Raw genomic sequence first — 20,829 nt, forward strand, 5'->3', positions numbered from 1 at the left:
ATACATAATTTAAAATAAAATCTTTTTAAGGTTTTTATTATTTTATGGGTATGAGTATTTTGCTTGTATGTATGTCTGTGCATAACATGCATGCCAGATACCCACAAAGAGGGTTCAGATACCCTGGAGTTACTGAGTCAACATGTGGGGGCTGGGACTTAAAAAAAGGTCTTCTGCAAGAACAGCAAGTGTATTTAACTGCTTACCCATCTTTTCAAACTCAGAAATAAAATAAATCTTAAAGAAAAAATGTTGAGGGACAGAGAAGTGAGAGATGGATTTGAATCCTGCTGGGACTGTCACTTTTTAGCACTTAGCAAGGTCACATTGCAGCTGGCTATCCATCTGGAAGTAACTAGGACAAGTCTCTTCTTCCAAGTCAGATGGGAAGACTCAAAGAGCTGTGTGCACCTCACAGGGCCTTGGAGCCTGAGAGCCAGGGAGAACCCTTCAGCTGCTCCTGGTCCCAATCTTTCATGTCACCTTCTCCCCAGGACCTGTCTCTCCGAGTGACAGTGGCTGAGAGCAGCAGTGACGGCCGTGGGGACAACGTGGGCCATGTCATCATTGGGCCAGGGGCCAGTGGCATGGGCACCACACACTGGAACCAGATGCTGGCCACGCTGCGCAGGCCTGTGTCCATGTGGCATCCAGTCCGGCGAAACTAACAGCCAGGGCAGGCCGGGTGGGCAGCAGAGTCTTCAGAGCCTGGCACTATCTCAGTTCTGTCCAGCAATGACCTCTCCACAGTCAGCTGGAGCTGTGAACACCAGAGCCGCCCCACCTCCCGGGGGTCCTCATCAGCCATCTTGGATCCTCTATCCAGACTGTCATGGAAAAATGGGTGTGGCTCATCATCTGGGCACCCTGGGTAATTTCTCCACTGAGGACTACCTGTAGCTGTCTGGGGACCTACCAGACTGACCAACTGTGTATTGAAGAGCCTTAGGAAGTATGTTCCTTGGCCCGCAGAGGGATGTGGGTTTCAGAACTGGCCAACTCCCCTTCTGCCATTCTCCTAGAGGACAGACGTTAATAAGTCTTGAGGAGACAGTTCCTGTAGTGACAGGGCTAATATAAATGAGACATAGCACTCAGGATGCCAGGAACTCAAGATGCTCCTCTCCCATCCTGATTTTTCGGTTCAGTGCCAAGTAACAACCGGAACAGATGAACTTGGGAAGGAGCCCTGAGGTCTGGGGTAACAGTGAGGATCTCTCAGACAAGGAAGGAGTTTCACTTTGAGGGTTGGAGAAAAAAAATGCACCCAAGATTTACCATGGGGGTCATGGGGATTGTGGTAAGCAGTCAAACAATAGAAGAGACACAAACTAGTCCATCTCAAACACAGACTCTGCCCACTGCAGTGAACACAGGAAGAGGCCAGGAGGCCAGGCCCAACAGAAACCAGTAGGCCACATGAAGGCTCCCCTGACCATCCACTCCTGAGGGAGCCAGAAGTACCCAGTGGCCCAGATCCAGGTCCTTGTGTGGATCCAAAGCAAATCAGCACAGATTCACCAGTGTTGGCTGGTGTCCTTCCAGGCCAGGTTTCTCTTGAAAGGAAGATGTCAGGTCGGTCTAAATCCAACCCTAGGAATTTTAGGTCAAGTTCTCTAAAATGGAGACTACAAGGATATCTAGCCTTAGTCTCAAGCCAATAAGAACTCTGGAGAAAATGATGTTCATATGCAAGGGACTGGGGTGTACACCAGTACCAGAATCGTTCTTTGACTCCCACCTGGTCAGAGTTAGTGAGGGGATCACACCATAAGCGAGGTGCTGGCTGTCACTTGAGAAGGCAGTTCTCCCAGAGAAATGGTGGCTTTTGGCTCCTCTCTGGCACTAAAGGTTTAAAAGGGTAGTGGGCATGAGAGTGGTAAGAAGAGGGCTCTGGTCCTCGGCCTTAATGAATCATGGAGGCCCAGGTGGAAGCAGGTCTAATCACTACGGTCAGTGACGAGGAGAAGGGCGGCTAGGATAGGGACACAGGTCAGCAGGACACCAGCCACAACTGGACCCACTGAAGCGTCTCACCCTGTGGCCAATATCAAGAGGTTAAAAACGGGCCAGGGATAGTGGTGGCTGGGCCAGGCCTTGTCATCTGGACAAGGCTAATTAGCCCAGACTAATCCAATGGCTTTGCAGAGCAGACCACACCCCCCACCCTCCATCCCGTTGTTCCTTCCTTCTATACTGCATGAAACGTTGACAGTGTGCCCAGATGGCTGTGGTGGCAGCCAGGAATGCTGCCTGGAATGATTCTTGAAACAAAATAAAACTGGGGCAGGAAGGAGGCTTACAGGGACCCCTGCTCAGCCTTGAGTAATCATTTTACTATCTTTACTGGGACCGTATCTAAACCTTGGGCCCCACAGGGGTACTGGGTCCTTCATTCCTGGCAAGGGAGGCTATCTTCAATCTACAAGGGAAGTTCTGAAGAGGGATCTCAGTACCAGCCCTGGTTGGGGAAGAAGGGTATTGGGAAGTCAAGGAAGGCTTCCTGGTGGTGAGACTGAAGAATATTCAATATGTAGGAAAAGCATCCTAGTAACAGCACATCACAGGAGTACAGGAAGCGACAAACACTGGGCAGAGTTCTTTGCCTTGCTACCACATTGGGAGGGGATGGAGAGCCAGGGGATAGGGGTGGGGGCAAAACATAGACCAGGGATGGGAAAGGGCTTTACAAGAACACTGAGAATTGGTGCTTGGGCTGCAGACCAGATGCACTTAAAGGCAGGCAACTGTGCCATTCCCCTTACAGAGGTGTAGACACCAGACTCGGAGACACGCCTGAGATCACACAACAAGAAAATCACAGACTTATGATCAAGTTCAGGCTATATGGTTGGAGAGCCTATTGGTCTTTTTCTAATTCCTCAAAAGTCCCTGAAGGCCAGCTGAGAAACTTCTGGATCCTAACACACTTCCTCCTCTCCTTTTCTTTCCCCGGGAGCTCATGAGCAAGAAGAGAATTCTCAGCGTCTCAGTAAGGGGCAGATGCTGCGGCTCTGATCACATTCATTGTATGCATGTGTGGAATTCTCTAGAATAAATTTTTTCCCCAAGACAGGGTTTCTCTGTGTAGCCCTGGCTGCCTCTGCCTCCTGAGTGCTAGGATGTGCACTACCACTGCACAGCTTAAGAACAAAGAATTTGTTAAATTCCCAGCATCCCCGGTAGGTCACAGGTCAGAGACCACAGACTAGTTAGTGTCCCATGTCTGGAGAACCATAGCCTGGCAGACACTTGAGAGGTTGAGGGAGATGGGCTTTGACGGCACCAACACCCCAGATGAGGCAGAAGGTCTTTGCTGACAAGAGGGGACCAGGAAAGGGCTCAGTGGGGAGCTGAGGACCTGTAAGAGAAGTGAGCAAGCACAGCCGTAGGCAGAAGGGTGAGCAGGGCAGATCACTAAACAGTTTCTAGGTTTGGGGTTCATTAAAGAGAACTCAAAGTATGAGGTGTTCTCCAGGCAGTGGTGGCACACCTTTAATCCCAGTCAGCACTTGGGAGACAGAGACAGGCAGATCTCTATAAATTAAGGTCAGCCTGGTCTACAGGGTGAGTTCCAGGACAGCCAAAGCTATCAGAGAAACCCTGTCTTGAAAACCAAAAACAAACAAACAAACAAAAAATGGTGAGGGCTACTCAGTGCTGGAGAGATGGCTCAGAGGTTGAGAGCACTGGCTGCCCTAGCTGAGGACCCAGGTTTGATTTCAAGCACCCACATGGTGACTCCCAAGTCTAGAATTCCAGTTCCAGAGGATCTGGTGCCCTCTAGGTCATGCTTGTGACTCACTTACATACATGCAGGCAAAACACTAATACATACAACATATAAAGTACCAATTAAATCTTTTTCTAAATAATCAGAGGCTCTATTGGAGAGAAAGCAGGATGGCTGAGGGTGAATTACCCCTAATCCCATCTCCTTTCATGACTCCCTTCACCTGTCTCTTCCCACTTTTGTGTTTGTTTGTTTGTTTTTTGTTTTTTTTTTATTTTGTTTTGTTTTGTTTTGGTTTTTGGAGACAGGGTTTCTCTGTGTAGCCCTGGCTGTCCTGGAACTCACTCTGTAGACCAGGCTGGCCTCGAACTCAGAAATCCGCCTGCCTCTCCCACTTCTGACCCCTTTCCTAAGCTCCCATCCTTCCCCACCCTTTCTTCTTTCCTATTCCTCCAGCCCAGGTTCTCTCTAAGAACCCACCCAAAAGGAAAGGCGTGAAGGTCAATAACTAACTCAGTATTGCCAGAGGCAGTCCTGCCCATACAAAGAGTAAGATGTGTCCTTTAGCACCCACCAACGAAGGCATCTCTTATCCTCCTTTCCTCCCGTCTCCTGCCTGAGCCTACCTATCTATGCCCACAGATACCCAGAGTAACAAGTTAATTAGGAGAGTAAATGAGTGTTGAGATGGTCACAGTGCTTCCTCCCTGTTCAGTGCACCCACTGGGAAAGCCCAACAGTAAGTAGCAAGGAAGGAGGGGAAGCCAAAGAGGAGGTCCATGCAGCGGGGGAGCTGCTTAGGAGGGGCCATCTTCCAGGTCCTGTCTTGCAGGACAAAAGCCTGGGTCTGCTTACCTGCTGTGTGAGAAGTCACTGCACTCTCAGGACCTGTTTCTACAACTGAAAATGAAGAGTGTTGGACAAGTTAGCCCATAAAAGGCTCCTCACACCCCCGGCTTTATGTTTTTAAATTTTAAGGATTTTTATTTTATATTTTTATTTGAATGTATGTGCACCATGTGTCTGCCCTGGGTCCAGAGAGGCCAGAAGAGAGCATAGAATACCCTGGAACTGGAGTTACTGGTTGTGTGCTACCACCTGGTGCTGGGAACTGAACTCAGGTCCTCTGCAAGAGCAACAAGAGCTCTTAGCCACTGAGCTGTCGTTCCACCTGCCCCCTGTTTTTTAGATACAGAGCCTCACAGATCTGGAGCTGGCCTCAAATTTACTATATAAACCAAGCACAGTGGCACACACCTTTAATCCCAGCATTTGGGAGGCAGAGGCGGGCAGATCTCTGAGTTGGAGGCTAGCCTCACTCTACAGAGTGAGTTCTAGGATAGCCAGCGCTACAGAGAACTTGTCTTAAAAAACACAAAAACAACAATAAAATTTCACTTTGTAAATAAGGATAACACCAAACTCCTATTTCTCCTGCCCCTGCTTCCCACATGCTGTGATTAGAGACATTTGTCACCACCCTGGCATAATTTTTGAAGATTCTGTATGAACAAACTCTGGAACTCAATGATTGGATTTGAGGCTTAGCTCCTCCAACTGTCAACTGGACCTTAGTCAAACTATCCTCTTCGAGCTCCTTGTTTCTTCATTTTTCAAAGGTGCATAGGAATCATATGTACATCAAAGGACAGAATAAAATGTCATGTGCCAAGGGCTAGGTTTGAGTGGCATAGTCTCTGCTGAGCCCAAGGGCTTCCGGAATCTAATGGATGGAACTAAAGAGCGAAGCCATAAAGTGCACACACAAAGGCTTAGGGAAATGCACCGCAGATCAGTGGGCCCTGCTAAGCCTTCCCAGAGACAAGACCATAGCCACACAAACACCCAGCACCCCAGACCAGGAACCCCAGGGAAAAGCCCAAGTAATGACCTGCAGAGAGCAAAGTGGCCACAGAGTGGCAGTAAAGAATCAGAACAGCCTGCGATGTCTAGCTGCAGGGAAATACAGAGGGGGCCAGAAAATGGGGCAGAAACTTAGGTTTGTCCTTGGAGCAAGTAGATGGTGGAAGGTAATGACTTCTCTGCCGAGCACAACACACCTCTTGTCAAGTGTTATGTGCACTTCTCCTTCATCTCGTCTGTTTGCTGTACTTATGGTTTATTTTTGAGGCAGGGTCTTACTACAAAACCCTGGTTGGCCTGGAACTTGCTATATAGACTAGGCTGGCCTTGAACTCACAGAGAATCGCTGCCTACTGAGTGCTGGGGTTTCAGGCATGTACCACCACAACACTTTGCCATTTGGCCAGTTTTGCTCTTTCAAACCCCACTTCCTTCCCTTCTCTCTTCCTTCCTGCCCCCTCTGCTTCCCGTCCTTTCCTCCCTCTGTTCTTCATTTATCCTTTTCTTTCTCTTGCTGTGTTTGTCCAGCCAGCCTGTCATTTAGACATGATATCCGGAACCACAGCTGGCGCCAGTCTGAGATAGTCTGGGGTACAGAAATGGGTCAGCTGTGGCCCCTGCTCTGGAGGTGGTCATGGCTCTGCTGGAGACCTGCAGCACCAATAACAACATTCCAGACGATGCTGGCCCCACCTCCCCTGCCATTCTGAGGCCTGCAGGGCAGTCACATGCTACACGGGGTTCATGAAGGATTTTCAGCTTGGAATTGATGGGGCCTGGAGGGGGCTGAGTCACAGACCGGAAGTCAGCAGCAGCCACAGTAAACAGAAAAACAGCAAACAGCACCCCAGTGAGGCCAACTATGTGGCTACCCCACCCCACTCCAAAAATAAACTTCAGGAAAACAGTGTAGTCCAGAGTCCAGCAATGTCAGATTTGGGGAAATTCCTGGCTACCAGGGCAGATGGCCATGGGTCAGTGACTGACTGATATGCCTCTCACAGGAACCTGAACATAAGAGTGTTGGTGAGGCTGGACTAGACATGGTTAGACTAAGTCCTGGCTCTCGGTCGAATTGGCCCAAGCCAAACATCGGCCTCCCTCTGGGATTCAATCCCCAAGTCTCCAAAACAAGAAGCAGAAGCCTACCTCACAGTGTGAGAGCAGTAATGTACAAGAAGTGAGATTTGGGGACAGCCTTAGGGTCCTTAAGAAGTCACCCTCTCTAGGCCTCAGTTTCCTTCTCTGTAAAATGGAGCTAGCAAATCCTGCCTCCTGATGGACAGTCCCTGCATAGCAGCTAACACCCATTAGTATGTGCTGTAAAGTGTGAGAGTTGTCAAGTGTGTCATTAGAGTGATTATCCCTATAGCAACGAAGGCCGCCTCTGCCTGACTCTCAGCTCCCTCCACCCTCCCTCCTCTAGCTCCACCTGCCTCCCAGGCTGGCCTGCTGACAGCAGCAGGGATGACTAGGCTGACAGCTGACTAGAGTGTTGGGGGTGGGGGTAGGGCCCCTCCTCACCACTCCTTTTATTGGGCATCCTGCTCAACTACACACCCAGCTTCATGCCAAGTCCTGCCCAGCCCTGTGGCAGTTTCGGGGAAGGGGCATCCAAAAGGTGGAGCTGGAAGGCTCTGGGAGAGGCTCCTTCCGAGCAGCTGACCTCTGGCCCGAGGGAAAGTGGAAACTGCCTCCTTGAGATACAATAAGGATCAAATAGGGCTGAAGGTCATTGTCACCTGCCTGACTTTGAATACAATGGGAGATGAAGTCCTGACCAGTGTGGAGGTGGGAGGTGAAACCCAAAGACTTCTGACCATGTAGCTTCCATGTAAACACCCAGTCCCAGGTCTGGGGAGACAGGCGAGACCTTTCTCTTCTCTTTTTTAGACAGACTATCTAGCCTAGGCAGGCCTTGAACTTCACTGTACAGCCAAGCTGACACTGACTTCAGATCCTCCTACCTTCACCTCATCAGTATTGGAGTTAGACTCTCCGAGTCCAGTTTATGTGGAACTGGGAATGGACCCTAGACTTTCATGCATGCTAGTTAAGCATTCTAGCAACACAGCCTCATTTCCAACCCACTTATGCTCACTAAAAGTTAAAAAGAAAAATCTGATCACAAAGAAGGATGCGGAGACTTAGAGAACAGTAAAATTTACTCCTGAAATCCAAAATGCTCCACTCACCATCCAGATACTAGCGACTCAGCCAAGTCCCGCCCTCTGTCACGTCGCTAAGAAGTGGGGGGCGTGGCTACCTTGCTCCAGCTTCTTCGGTGTTCTGTTTGAAACACCTGTTTCTTTTTCCTGAAAACTCTGCCTCTCCTGTCTGAAGGTCCTCCTTATCTACCCCAGATGAAGAGCCCCTTTTCCTTTCTCCTGTCCCCTGACACCTCCCATTCTAAGCTTCTCACAGTAGAGGTTTTGATCAGAACAGTGCAGGGTCCCCAGACTCTAAGAAACTAAGGACCATCTGCATTGATTAAACATTATACCAAAGAACTGGAGACATGGGTCAGAGGTTAAAAACACTGGCTGCTCTTTGAGAGGACCCAGGTTCATCCACATGGTGGCTCATAAGGTCTGTAACTGCAGTTCCAGGGCTTCCGCGTAGAGAAGGCACCAGGGTGCACAGACATACATGCAGATAAAACGCCCACACACGTAAAAAATAAAACTTAAAAATAGGGCTGGAGAGATGGCTCAGTGGTTAAGAGCACTGACTGCTCTTCCAGAGGTCCTGAGTTCAAATCCCAGCAACCACATGGTGGCTCACAACCATCCGTAATGAGATTGGATGCCCTCTTCTGGTGTGTCTGAAGACAGCTACAGTGTACTCATCAATAAAATAAATAAATAAATATTTAAAAAAAAAACTTAAAAATAAATACTATATACTATAAGGTCATCATACTGTATAATATGAACCATCCATGCATCAGCCATGTGCCAGAGCCAGCTCTGAGCTCTACAAACAGAAGGTTCCATAGTTTTCCTTAAATCATTGGCTGCCTGGGTGAGACGCGTGGTAATTCACCTTCATTGAAGCTTCCTGGTGCTGGCTGAAGAGGTCCTGAAGTGACCCACAAGGGAATGTCCGGGCCACTCCCTTCTCATCTGACCTATAACATCTGGAGGAGGTCCTCAAATAGCAGAAACTAACATTCATTCATTCATTCATTCATTCATTCATAAAAATCACCTCCCACCCATAGCAGATAGTCCAGATGCTTCCTCCTTCCTTGTCCCCAGCCTCTCTTCAAGTACTTGTCTACTTCTCTCCCACGAGCCCTGGGTGCCCTCTGGAGGCGTAGGTCTCCGCCCACCCCTGCAGCCTCAGTGACCGCACGCAGGAGGTGCTGCAAAAGTCTTTCTTGAGTGCTTAGACAGGACGCCGGGAGACCAGACCCCAGGAGCGTCCACCCCTGGCCGGGCGCCGCACCCCCATCTTGCCCAAGGCTTCTCACCTGAGCTGGGTGTCCTCCGCCCCCGTCCGCCTTCTGCCCCGACCGCCCCGCTCCCACTTCCTCCCGCCGCCCCGCCCCTTCCACATTCCTGTCCCGCCGGGCCAGCCCCGCGCCCGCCGTAGCCAGCCCGCCGCGTACCGCGTACCGCCTGCCGCTCCGCGCACCGCCGTCCGCCAGCCCGGGATGAACGCGTCCCAGGCTGCGGGAGAGGAGGCGCCGCACAGCGGGCGCTCGGTCAAGGTGGTCCTGGTGGGCGACGGGGGCTGCGGGAAGACGTCACTGATGATGGTCTTCGCCAATGGGGCCTTCCCAGAGGTGAGTGCCCTCACCCTTGGCCCTGAGCTGGGACACCCCATGTTCGGGTCTGCTGAGAACTGCCTCGAAAGTACCCAACTCTAGCCTCCTAGGGGGGAATCTCAGCAGGGCCTGGGGTTGAAGGCAGGTTTTTCAGATTTAGCCAGTAGGAGCGAAGTTGGGACTAATGGCACTTAGGAGGAGGGGTGCCACAGAGACCGAGTTAGGCCACCTGGGGAAATAGCAAATCCTAAAAGAGCAGTTGTTGTCACTACTTGGCTAAGAGAGTGAGTGAGGACTTTGGAGCTAAACTGGCAGCAGTAAAATCAAACTTTTTGTCTCTTACAGCTGTGTGCCTTTGGGCATGTCCCTTACCCTCTCTGTGCCTGTTTCCTTAACTGCATGGTAGGACTGACAGCTATTACCCGAGCTTATAGAAGAGTGTGTGGATAGAGTCTGCATGCGAGAAAGATTCATTGAAAGTTGATAAATGATGTTCGTTGGGCGACACCACCTCTTCTCCAACCCTAGCCACCTTGGTGCAAATCCCCATGCTTCACCTTAAGAGAGGAAAACTGTGGAACACAGACCCTTTTCTGAAGAGCCCGATTCTCCTTATGCCTTGGCTGGACTCTAAGCCTCAGTTTCTCAGAGCAACCTGATAGGGAAAAGGGAGTTGGGACAGTGAGGCTGAAGGCAGATGGACCGCTCAGTGCAGTGCCTGGTGCATCCTGGCTCTCTAGGCTTGTCACTGTGAGTCCTTGAGGACAGACTGTCCAGACAGCTCAGTAGAGCCCATGACCAGTGGCTGAGCTCTCTTTCTGTGCCTACACAGAGTGGGGGTCCTGGGTGTCTGCGGGTTTGCCTTCAGCAGCGTGTGTCTTCTTTTCCTATCCCGACATCCTTGTGGCCTCTGGAATTGTCCAGAGGTGGGTAGTCTGATGGAGGAGGCCAGAGACGCTGACCGGGCAAATAGGTCAGTCTCGCTTGCCACTCTATACCAGTGAACTACTGGTGTTTATGGGTTTATTTTTTTGTATTTTTACTTTAGTGGTTTCTGTTTTGTTTTTGAGACAGGATATTATTGTGGAGGCCTCATGAATACTCAGTCCTCCTGTCTCATCACCCAAGGATTGCTGAGATTACATGTATGTGCCACCATACCCATCTCAGAGCCTTTGGTTTTGTGGTTTGCAAAGCTGACATCACCTCCTTTAGGCAGTTACACAGTTTGTTTGTTTGTTTGTTTAAGTATAGAAGATATTTTCTAGGTCTTTAGGTACTGCCCATGGGAACCCAACCATCGTGGGAACCAGGGGATCAGAGGGGCGTGGAGGGGGCGGGGCTCGGCATCACTGTCCAGGGTCAAACATTCCAGATGGTGACATCGACAGCAGGAGCCATTCCAATTTCATATGGAAACACCTTTAAGTCTGTGAACTGTGTACGGGATTTTGTTTGTTTGCTTGCTTTGGGTTGTGTGAGTGTGTGTGTGTGTGTGTGTGTGTTTCAAGACAGGTTTCTCTGTGTAGTCCTGGCTGCCCTAGAACTCACTCTGTAGACCAGGCTAGCCTCTACCTCCCAAGTGCTGGGATTAAAGGTGTGTGCCACCACTCATGAACTATACATGTTTTACAGGGTACACTGAGTGACAAAAGACCAGGGGATGGATCCACCTTGTCCCTAGTCCTCCTTTATCTAGGAAAACCCCGGCGTGAGAGAGAGTTCCTTTTAATTATATCTTAGTCTCTTTCTGAGACAGAGTCTCTGTATGTAGTCTACATTCATCTCAAATCAATGATCCTCCTGCCTCTGCCTCCATAGTGCTGGGACTACAGTTGTGACACACCACTATTAGAGACAGGGTTTCTCTGTGTGTGTAGCCCTAGCTGTCCTGGAATTTGCTCTGTAGACCAGGCTAGCCTCAAATGCAGAGGTTTGCCTGCCTCTGCCTGGTATTACAGGTGTGTGCTGCCGCTGCCTGGCTGGTTTGTTGAGACAAGGTCTCAGTCTTAAGTAGTCCAGGCTGACCTCAGTCAATGCGTAGCCACAGATGCCTTCTAACCTCCTTGCCTCCACCTCCCAAGTGTTGTGACTGCAGGCAGAGCTTTTTGAGGAGAACATGAGGGTAGCTCTGATCTGGCGCTCAGGTCACCTTGCCCCCTCCCTGGGGCACACCATGACATCTGAAGCCATCTCTGCTGTCTGTTGACCCAGTCTCAGCCTCTTCCGCCTCCGCCTGGTTTCCAGGCTTTCTGCCTACAGCAAAGGGCAGAGGAAAGAGTAGTTGGAGAAGCCTCTGTGGTCTTCACTGGCTGGGGTCCAACTCCAAGTTTACGGCCAGAGGGGCAAGGAGAGACTTCACTCCCCAAGAAGTCTCAGGTGGCACTGAGAACACAGCCATTCTTAGTGGCTTACAAGGGACAGAAGGTGGGAGAGAGCAACTCACCTGCAGAACTTTTCAAGTCTGAAGTCCTCAGACTGCTCCAGTGTCCACAGGTGTCCTACCTGGAGAACCCTGTCCTCATTCTGTAATGGTCACCTATCTGTGAACCCCAAGAAGGCAGGACCAAGGCTGAGTCATCTCTGTCCTGGGTCAACCCAAGCCAGGCCTTGTGTCTCTTGCTGAACAAAACAGATAAGATTAGGCACTTCTGCCTAGGGAGTGGGGGCAAAGAACACCACAAAAGGTATAGATAAGAGTCACATTCCAAAGTAAGAGGTGGGGCAGTGACACTTCTCAGTGACGCAGCCAACACAGCCCCTTCCAGCTCACCTCAGGTCTGTCTGGTGTCAGGAACAGAAATTGGTGACCTCAGAAGAGGCAGGTGTTTGGAGTGGCTTCTGGAGACACACAGCTCTACGTCTGCTGGCCCACTCCCCTCAGAGCCTCTTGATGTTACTGAGGTTGTAGGAGTCAAGAGAAGAGTTTAGAGAGCTGGGACCACTTCACAAGTGTCTGTGGGACACTGGCCTGTGTCTCCCAAGAGCTTTGTCTAGGCCCTCAACTGGTATGGGTGGCTACACTAGGGTCTCTAATGCAAAGGTCAGTATCTTCACTGTGACAGTCCTTGCTCTAGGACAGAGGCCAGAGACAACAGTTAATGTCTTAATTAGGGTTTTATTGCTGTGAAGAGACCCCATGACCATGGCAACTCTTTTTGTTTGTTTGTTTGTTTGTTTGTTTTTTGTTTTTTTGTTTTTCAAGACAGGGTCTCTCTGTGTAGCCCTGGCTGTCTGGAACTCACTCTGTAGACCAGGCTGGCCTCGAACTCAGAAATCCGCCTGCCTCTCCCTCTCAAGTGCTGGGATTAAAGGCGTGCGCCACCACTGCCAGCATACCATGGCAGCTCTTATAAAGGAAAACATTTAATTGGGGCTAGCTTAGCTTCAGAGGTTTAGTCCATTGTGGTCATGGTGGGAAGCATGACAGTGTAAAGGCAGGCTTGGTGCTTGAAAAGGAGCTGAAAGTTCTACAGTTTGATCTGCAGATAGCAGCAGGAGACTGTGCTATACTGGGTGTAACTTGAGCATAGGAGACCTCACAGTCTGCCCCCACAGTGACACTTCCTCCAACAAGGCCACACCTCCTAATAGTGCCACTTCCTATGAGCCAAGCATTCAAATACACAAGTCTGTGGGGCCAAACCTATTCAAACCACCACAGGGGGTGGATGGGAAAGGAAGTATCCAGAGGGATAGACAGGGCTGGTGTGGACAATGTCAAGCAGGTGAGTAGTGATAAATGCTGGACCAGGTCTTCACTTTGCATCCTGAGGTGACACTCTTTCTCTTAACTAGTGATGGTACAGGCCCAAGGCCACATATGGCTGGTGGTTGTCAGAATTGGGTCCTAAGCCATGCTCATTTGGTCTCAAAGCCAGTGCTATCCTTGCACTACCCAGTAGTAAAAATGCCCAAGGGCAGAGGATGTACCGAGGAACAGGACGGCTGCCTGAGCCCTTGTCTGTTCCTATCCATGAGGGAACAGAATAGCCATGCCCCATGCCGTCTTCTTCATCTTTCTCCAGGTGCCGACTCTTCCTCTGCTGCATGCCGCAGGTGCCCTAGAGAACACACTGACCCATCTCTAGGAGCGCCCCTCCCAGCTGGCCAGGGCATGACTCAGAGGACTGACAGGCAGTCTGGCTATCAGACAGGCAGGGATAAGATCCTCCTGAGTCATAGGCAAGTAGGAGCCCTGCCTGACATGAGAAAGAACGAGACTAGGGATGCCCACACTATGACCTTACAAGCCAGCCCTGGCCAAGTGATAAAAGCTGAGGGGGTCCAAGATACAGGAGGTTGAGCCTGGAATGATCACTCAAGCTTGTCATCCTAGCACTCAGAAGGCTGAGGCAGGAAAACTGCAGTTAAGTTGCAGGCCATCCTGAGCTATAATTAGAACTAATTTAACAAAAGAAAGGGGAGAGAGGGTGGGGGAGATGGCCCAGCAGGTAAAGGCACTCCCCACTAACCTGACAACCTGAGTTCCATCCACAGGACCCACATAGTAGGAGATCACAGAGCCCTGAGGGTTGTTCTCTGACCTCTATCTACATGGGTACTCTGGCATGTGTGCCCCCTGCCAATAAATGTAATGACAAACAAATGGGGGCTAGGGATGGAGCTCAGGTGGTAGAGTGCTCAACTGGCATACATGAAGTCCTGGGTTCAATCTCCACCTTTACATAAACTAGGTGTGGTGGTGCCTGTCTGTGTTTGTAGGATGCAGGAGCTGGAACCAGGAGGATCATAAATTCAAGATGTTCCTTAGCTACATGAGGCCTTGATTCAAATAATAAACCAATGACAAGACCAGGTCGAGAGCAGCTTACAGCAAAAGGCTGCAGACTTCATTACCTGTGGCTCAGGCCCTATTTTGCAAAGGTTCCTAGCTTTTGTACTAGCTATCAAACCTGTCACGTTCACTCTTCAACCATTGTAGAGCGGGTGTACCTCCAAATCTGGGACACAAGCAAGTAGGTATGGGGCTTTGGGAGGGGCAGAAAAGAGGAGAACCCCAATTCTTACTGAGCCAGGGAGGTCACCCAGTCTCCAGTGGACAACTCTGGGGTTGGATAGGGGACTGTCTTAGTTAGGGTTTCTACTGCTGCTATGAAACACCATGACCAAAAAGCAAGTTGGGGAGGAATGGGTTTATTCGGCTTATACTTCCATAATGCTGTTCATCATCAAAGGAAGTCAAAGAGGGCAGAAATGTGGAAGCAGGAGCTGATACAGAAGCCATGGAGGGGTACAGCTTACTGAGTGCCTTCCCTTGGCTTGCTCAACCTGCCTTCTTATAGAACCCAGGACCACCAATCCAGGGATGGCACCACCCACAATGGGCTGGGCCCTCCCCTATCAATCACTAATTAAGAAAATGCCCTGTAGCTGGATCTTATGGAGACATTAAGGTTCCCTCCTTTCAGATAACTCTAGTTTATGGTCAAGTTGACAGAAGACCAGTCAGCACAGGGATTGTGCCCTGGGTAACCCACTCTGGAGAAGCCACAACAGGAGCGTGTGTGTGTGTGTGTGTGTGTGTGTGTGTGTGTGTGTGTGTGTGTCAGGGAGGATCAGGAAAGGCAGGCTGAGATAGGAAGTATGTGACAGGAATCTTCAGATTTATGAGGTTTGAGAGGAGCCATACATGGTGGTCTATGTCTCTAATTCCAGTATTCAGAAAGTGAAAGCCAAAGAGGATTGTAAGCTCTAGTTAAGACTGGGCTGCATAGCAAAAACCCCCGTCTCAAAAAGAAGCCTCCCCATTACAAAAAGAAAAGAAAAGAAAAGAGAAAAAAGCCAGCACTGACGAGGCAGAGGCAAGTGGGTTTCTCTATGTTCTAGGACAGTCAGCTCTATATGGCAAGTTCCAGGCCAGTCAAGTTACACAGTGAGACTATGTCTCAAAAACTCAAAAAAAGGGTGTGTGTGTGTGTGTGTGTGTGTGTGTGTGTGTGTAGAGATGGCTCAGTGGCTGACACTATTGCAGAAGACCCAAAATCCACATGGTGGGTCCAACTGTCAGTACCTCCAGTTCCAGGGGATCTTCTGCTTTCTTCTGACCTCCTGGGCACATGGCACACACATAGTACACACATATTCGTGCAGGCAAAACATAAAATCTTTAAAAAAAAAAAAAAAAGAAGGAGGGAAGGAAGGAAGGAAGGAGAGAGAGAGAGAGGAGAGAAGGAAAGGGGTGTGTTAATCTCAGTACTTTAGAGGTAGAAGCAGGTGGATTTACATAGTGAGTTCTAGGAGAGCCAGGGCTATATAGAGAGATCATCTCAAAAGAAATAGATCATTTTAGAAAAGAACTGTTCAGCCAGGCAGTGGTGGTGCACACCTTTAATCCCAGCACTTGGGAGGCAGAGGCAGGCGGATTTCTGAGTTGGAGGCCAGCCTGGTCTACAGAGTGAGTTCCAGGACAGCCAGGGCTACACAGAGAAATCCTGTCTCAAAAAACCAAAACCAAAAACACAAAACAACAACAACAAAAACCTGTTCTATTGCTGTAAAGAGACACCACAACCAAGGCAACTCTTTTTGTTGTTGTTTTGGGACAGGGTTTCTTTGTGGAGCTCGTTATCCTGAAACAAGCTCTGTGAACCAGGCTGGCCTTGAAGTCACAGAGACAGGCTTGTGCCACCACCACTAGGCTGACCAAGGCAACTCTTATAAAGCAAAGCATTTAATTGGAGTTGGCTTACCGTTTCTGAGATTCAGTCCGGTCTCATCATGGCGGGGATCATGGCATGGCTGTGCACAGGCAGACATGGTGCTGGAGAAATAACTGAGAATTCTACATCCAGATCTGCAGGCAGCAACAACAGGCCTGGTCAAACTTGCTTGTAATCTCACTACTAAAGAGGCTGAGGATGGAGGACGGCCATGAATTAAGGTGTAGTTTAAGCTAGCAAAACCCCAACTCAAAGGAAAAGAGTCAGGAGTGAGGGATGTTCCACACCTTGAATCCTAACACATAGGGGCTGGCGACAGAAGAATCGGGAATCAAAACCAGCCCAGGGTTTATGAGATTCTGTCTAAAATAGGAGAGAAGTAAAAGAGATCTCAGAAATTGGGAGCCTGAGCTCCCCAAGACAGGCTGCGTCGTCTTTAGTACAGGCTCCTCAGTGCCCAGAGCGAGGCCTGGAGAAAGGCTAATGTCTGCTACATGAATATATGAATGAACAAGGGAAGAAGTGGGTGTAAGTTAATGTCGTCCTGGAAGAGGGGAGATCTCAGGTGAAAGCTCACAATCGGGTACTGGACAAAGCTAATGCCAGTCGCCAGCATGTATGGCAAACTTGTTTTGTACCAAGCTGTGTGCCAAGCGCCTGACTCCTTAATGTAGTGTTCTACTATACTAGAGGGACTTCAGTCTTCCCATTTATAATCAAGGAAAACATGACCGAGGAGGAAGGGATCTTCTGGCATCAAGCTTTAAGCCTTTCCCCGAGACTGGTCCCTGAGACAACGGAGGCCTTCTCAGAAACAACTACAGTGAGGGGTTGTTGTGTAGACATTCATAGGGGTTTGGCTTGCCCCAGAATCCTCAAAAGCTTAACTCTGTCCTCTTTCTTCTTCAGAGCTACAGTCCCACAGTGTTTGAGCGCTATAACGCCACTCTGCAAATGAAGGGTAAACCTGTGCGCCTCCAAATCTGGGACACAGCTGGTAGGTGTGGGGCTTTAGGGGAGGCAAGAAAGAGAAGGGGAGCCCCAGTGGCTTCCGAACCAGGAGGCCAGCCAGTCTCCAGAGAACAGCACTGGCAGCAGGAGGAGCCCTAGGGAACTCAATCCCTCACCTGCATGTGTCTACATCCCCTGCCCAGGGCAGCTCAAGGGCCTGGCCTCCTGAGCTCTGTGCCCTGAAGTTTAGCTTCTCTAATACCTCCTGACCTTGGCCCCGTGTCCCCCAGGCTCCTGGCCTGGCCGGTACTTGGGTTAGCTCAAAACTAAACTCAGTAGGACTCAGAGGCCCCCTTATATTCAACCTGCTCAGACCACTTTGTTGGTATCCTATCTGCCCTTGCCCTCACTACACAAGCAAGAGCAAAGTGGGTTCCCAAGCCTGGTCTCTCTGCACACTCAGCCTTTTGAATAGGATCTTCCAGCCATGGCTTCTCCAGGCCAAGGCTGCCACAAACCACAAGCAAGCCAAGGAAGAACCACCCCAAGGAGACATCCACATGAGATACAAAACTTGACCCTACCCTCTAAAAGCCCAGGTCTGTTAAGGTGACCTCCCTGGTGTTGGAGAGACACTGAGAGCAGGCAGGAGGACCGGAGGCAGTGACTCCTCTCCTTTGCTTAGGACAAGATGACTACGACCGCCTTCGGCCCTTGTTCTATCCTGATGCCAATGTCTTGCTCCTCTGCTTTGATGTGACCAATCCAAACAGCTTTGACAACGTCTCCAACCGGGTAGGTGCTGGGGTGACAGAGGGAGGACATCAATCTCCAGGCCAGTGCTCATCACTCTTTACCCTGTCAGCTGTCAAAGCTTGGCAGGCCTGGGGCTGGGCTAATGGCTCAGCAGTTAAGAGGGCATACTGAGCTGGGCATGGGCCTTTAGTCTCAGCACCAGAGAGGCAGAGGCATGGGTATTTCTGTGAGTTTGAGGCTGGCCTGGTTTACATAGTGAGTTCCAGGCGATTCACAGATACACAATGAGAAAGAGAGAGAGAGAACGAGCACCTGTGTGGGAGAGCTAACATCATCTACAGGGATTCCAACACTGTCTACTGTACTCTACAGGCAAAGACACATGCACATACATTACTTTTAAAAATAATAAAGGGTTTGAAGAGGTGGCTCAGTAGTTAAGGGCACTTGCTGCTCTTGGAGAGGACCATGGCTCTGTTTCCAGCACCCATGTGGTGGTTCACAACCATTCATAACTCCGGCTCCAGGAAATCAGACATCTTCTTTTGAACTCTATGGGCATCAGACATGTATGTGGTACACATACATATATGCGGGCAAAATACTCATACATATATAAGCTAAAAATTTTTAAATGAATATATTTTTTAAGAGTATGGCCTGGAAATGACTCAGAGGTTAAGAACACTGCTGCTCTTCCAGAGGATCCTAGCACCTACACAGTGGTTTATAACTGCCTATAACCCCTGTCCCAGGGGACCTGATGTCCTCTTCTGGCCTCCACAGGCATAGTGTGCATGTGGTGCACAGACAAATCATCCACACATATTAAAAAAGAAAAGAAAAGGAACTAGGCGTGGTGGCACATGCCTGTAATCCCAGCACCCAGGAGGCAGAGACAAGCAATCTATAGGAGTTTGAGGCTAACCTGGTCTACACAGTAAGTTATTCATAGTGAATTCAGGGATTCATAGTGAAATTCTGTCTAAAAACAAACAAAAAGGCTTGGCAGGCCTTAGATGTGTCCAGGTTTGATAGATACATAGGTAACGTGAGACCCAAAACAAGACAGCAATTTGTTCGGGGTCACATAAAAGTGTGGCAGCTGGGTCTCTGCTCTGACTCTTACTCCAGTGGCTCCTTGCCTGTCCTCAGCTACAGGCTACAACCCTGGTTTTTTTCCTTCTGACTCTGCTGAGAATACTGGGTGAGTCAGAAGCTGTCTCCCAGCCTGGGCCTGCTGGAGGTCATGTGCACTATAAAGTCCAACTCTAGCAGCCCTTGCCAGTCCACTCCATTTCTTCCATTGCTGGTAGTCAGTGGCCTCTCATGATGCCCTAGAATCAAGAGGGCTTCCCAAGGCTACCCTCAAGGATCAAAGAGGCAACCCTTTGAGTTCTTCTGCCCAGGCATGGCACAGCCCCTCACCCACTGCTTACCAAGGCGTCCATATATGCACTGCCAGGTTCCCTTGGCAGTAACAGCATTGGGAAAGACGGCAGTAAGGATATGGCAACAACAACATTAAGAACGTGTCATGTTTTCAATAAAAGGGGGGAAAGACAATACATTCAAAAAAAGAAAAACAAGCCGGGCAGTGGTGGCGCACACCTTTAATCCCAGCACTTGGGAGGCAGAGGCAGGCAGATTTCTGAGTTTGAGAGTTTGAGGCTAACCTGGTCTACAGAGTGAGTTCCAGGACAGCCAGGGCTACACAGAGAAACCCTGTCTCGAAAAACCAAAAGAAAAAGAAAAACAAAACCAAACAAAAACAAAAAACTTGCCATGCCAGGCATGGCAACAATCCCAGAACTCAAGGACAGGCAAAAGGGTCTCTGTGAGTTTGAAGCCACCCCTGTCAACATAGTAAGTTCTCCTAACTTGCCAGGAATACACTGAAACCCTGTGAAAGCCAGTGAAATCCTGTTTCGAAAAAAGTAAAAAGAACGTGCCATGTAGTGTGCACTGTTCCAGCATTTACCTGAGTATTTGCTAACTTATCATCCTGACAACTATATAGAGTAAAGATGCTGTACTTCTGGGATCATTTTCTATTAAAGTGGCTCCTCTGGGGTTGGAGCCTGGGCAATCAGTTACATGCATTCCTCACGCACACCTCTGCACTAGGCCCTTATGGGCATTGGGGCGGGGATGGGGGATACTGGTGCCTATGATGCAGTGGAAACAGTGGGTAGATTCTGAATTCTCCTATAAGGCAGAGCCCCAGGATTTGCTGATCGATTGCAGACAGAAAAGAGAGAAGTTGGACCACAGCAAGCAGAAGGCAGTTACTTCTTCCCCAGGGTGAGGAGGAGCCTGGGATAGGGTGGAGTTGAACAGGCCTATGGTAGCTGGAATCTGCAGGTCTCCTGTAGGGAGTATGAGGCTGGCCTGGAAAAACCATTGAGAAGCCTGGAAAAACCATTGAGAAGCCACCAATTGGGTAGGGTACAGCCAAGGGACCTGAGGAGGCCACCCAGCTAGTAAAGAAGAGAGCCAATGGGAGAGGAGGGGCAGAATGGGGAAACTGGGAGAGCCAGAAGAGCAGGTCCTGAATCCAGTGCAGGCTGCCCTAAAGGAAGTGATCCTGGTTCTAGGTTCTCACAGGCCTGGCCCAGCTCAAGCCTCACAGCTGGGTTAGTGGAGCTACCCAGCAGCCCCTTCCCAAGGACAGACTTGGTGAACAGTGAATATGGAGAGAATACCTGGGCTCCATTTCGTTCCAGGATCCAGAGCATTTTAGCAGCTTTTCCCGAGTGGCCCACCAAACAGCCATGTTCTCCTGAAGATGAGAAACCTCCTCTGTATCTCTGGTGCCCCCAGATGTGTGGTCAAGGCTAAAATAACTCATCCCTAATGTTCTTCTGAGGGGTCCTTCCTCCTGTTGAGGCAAACACAAGGTCTTCTATGTAGCCCTGGCTGGCTTTGAACTCAGAGAGCTGCCTGTCTCTGACTCCTGAGTACCTGCGTTAACAGGGTTTAAAGGTATAGTAAGCTTTCTTTCCTTCCTTCCTCCTCTCTCTCTCTCTCTCTCTCTCTCTCTCTCTCTCTCTCTCTCTCTCTCTCTCTCT

The 20,829-nt window shown here is 49.7% G+C and overlaps 2 protein-coding genes and 1 long non-coding RNA gene across 3 annotated transcripts in view; 2 read left to right on the top strand and 1 right to left on the bottom strand.

The window, feature by feature from the left end:
* Syt12 (synaptotagmin 12) overlaps window positions 1-2,329 on the top strand; it is a 30,665-nt gene extending 28,336 nt beyond the window's left edge. Inside the window, exon 8 of the mRNA XM_028771256.1 lies at window positions 495-2,329. Coding sequence (XP_028627089.1) covers window positions 495-668 — 174 coding nt within the window. The 3' untranslated portion in view covers window positions 669-2,329. The remainder of the gene's footprint in view (window positions 1-494) is intronic.
* On the bottom strand, window positions 28-9,283 carry LOC114624328. The gene is made up of 3 exons (XR_003711909.1): window positions 9,217-9,283; window positions 4,589-4,633; window positions 28-827 (listed from the first exon to the last, which is right to left on the bottom strand). It is a non-coding gene; the product is annotated as an uncharacterized LOC114624328 (long non-coding RNA).
* The window catches only part of Rhod (ras homolog family member D), a 14,038-nt gene continuing 2,463 nt past the window's right edge, over window positions 9,255-20,829 (top strand). The window contains exons 1-3 of the mRNA XM_028771257.1: window positions 9,255-9,386; window positions 16,961-17,048; window positions 17,688-17,797. Of these exons, the coding sequence (XP_028627090.1) occupies window positions 9,255-9,386; window positions 16,961-17,048; window positions 17,688-17,797 (330 nt within the window). The remainder of the gene's footprint in view (window positions 9,387-16,960; window positions 17,049-17,687; window positions 17,798-20,829) is intronic.

This window comes from Grammomys surdaster, unplaced genomic scaffold (assembly GCF_004785775.1).
Source record: "Grammomys surdaster isolate TR1022 unplaced genomic scaffold, NIH_TR_1.0 205, whole genome shotgun sequence".
NCBI classification, from domain to species: Eukaryota; Metazoa; Chordata; class Mammalia; order Rodentia; family Muridae; genus Grammomys; species Grammomys surdaster.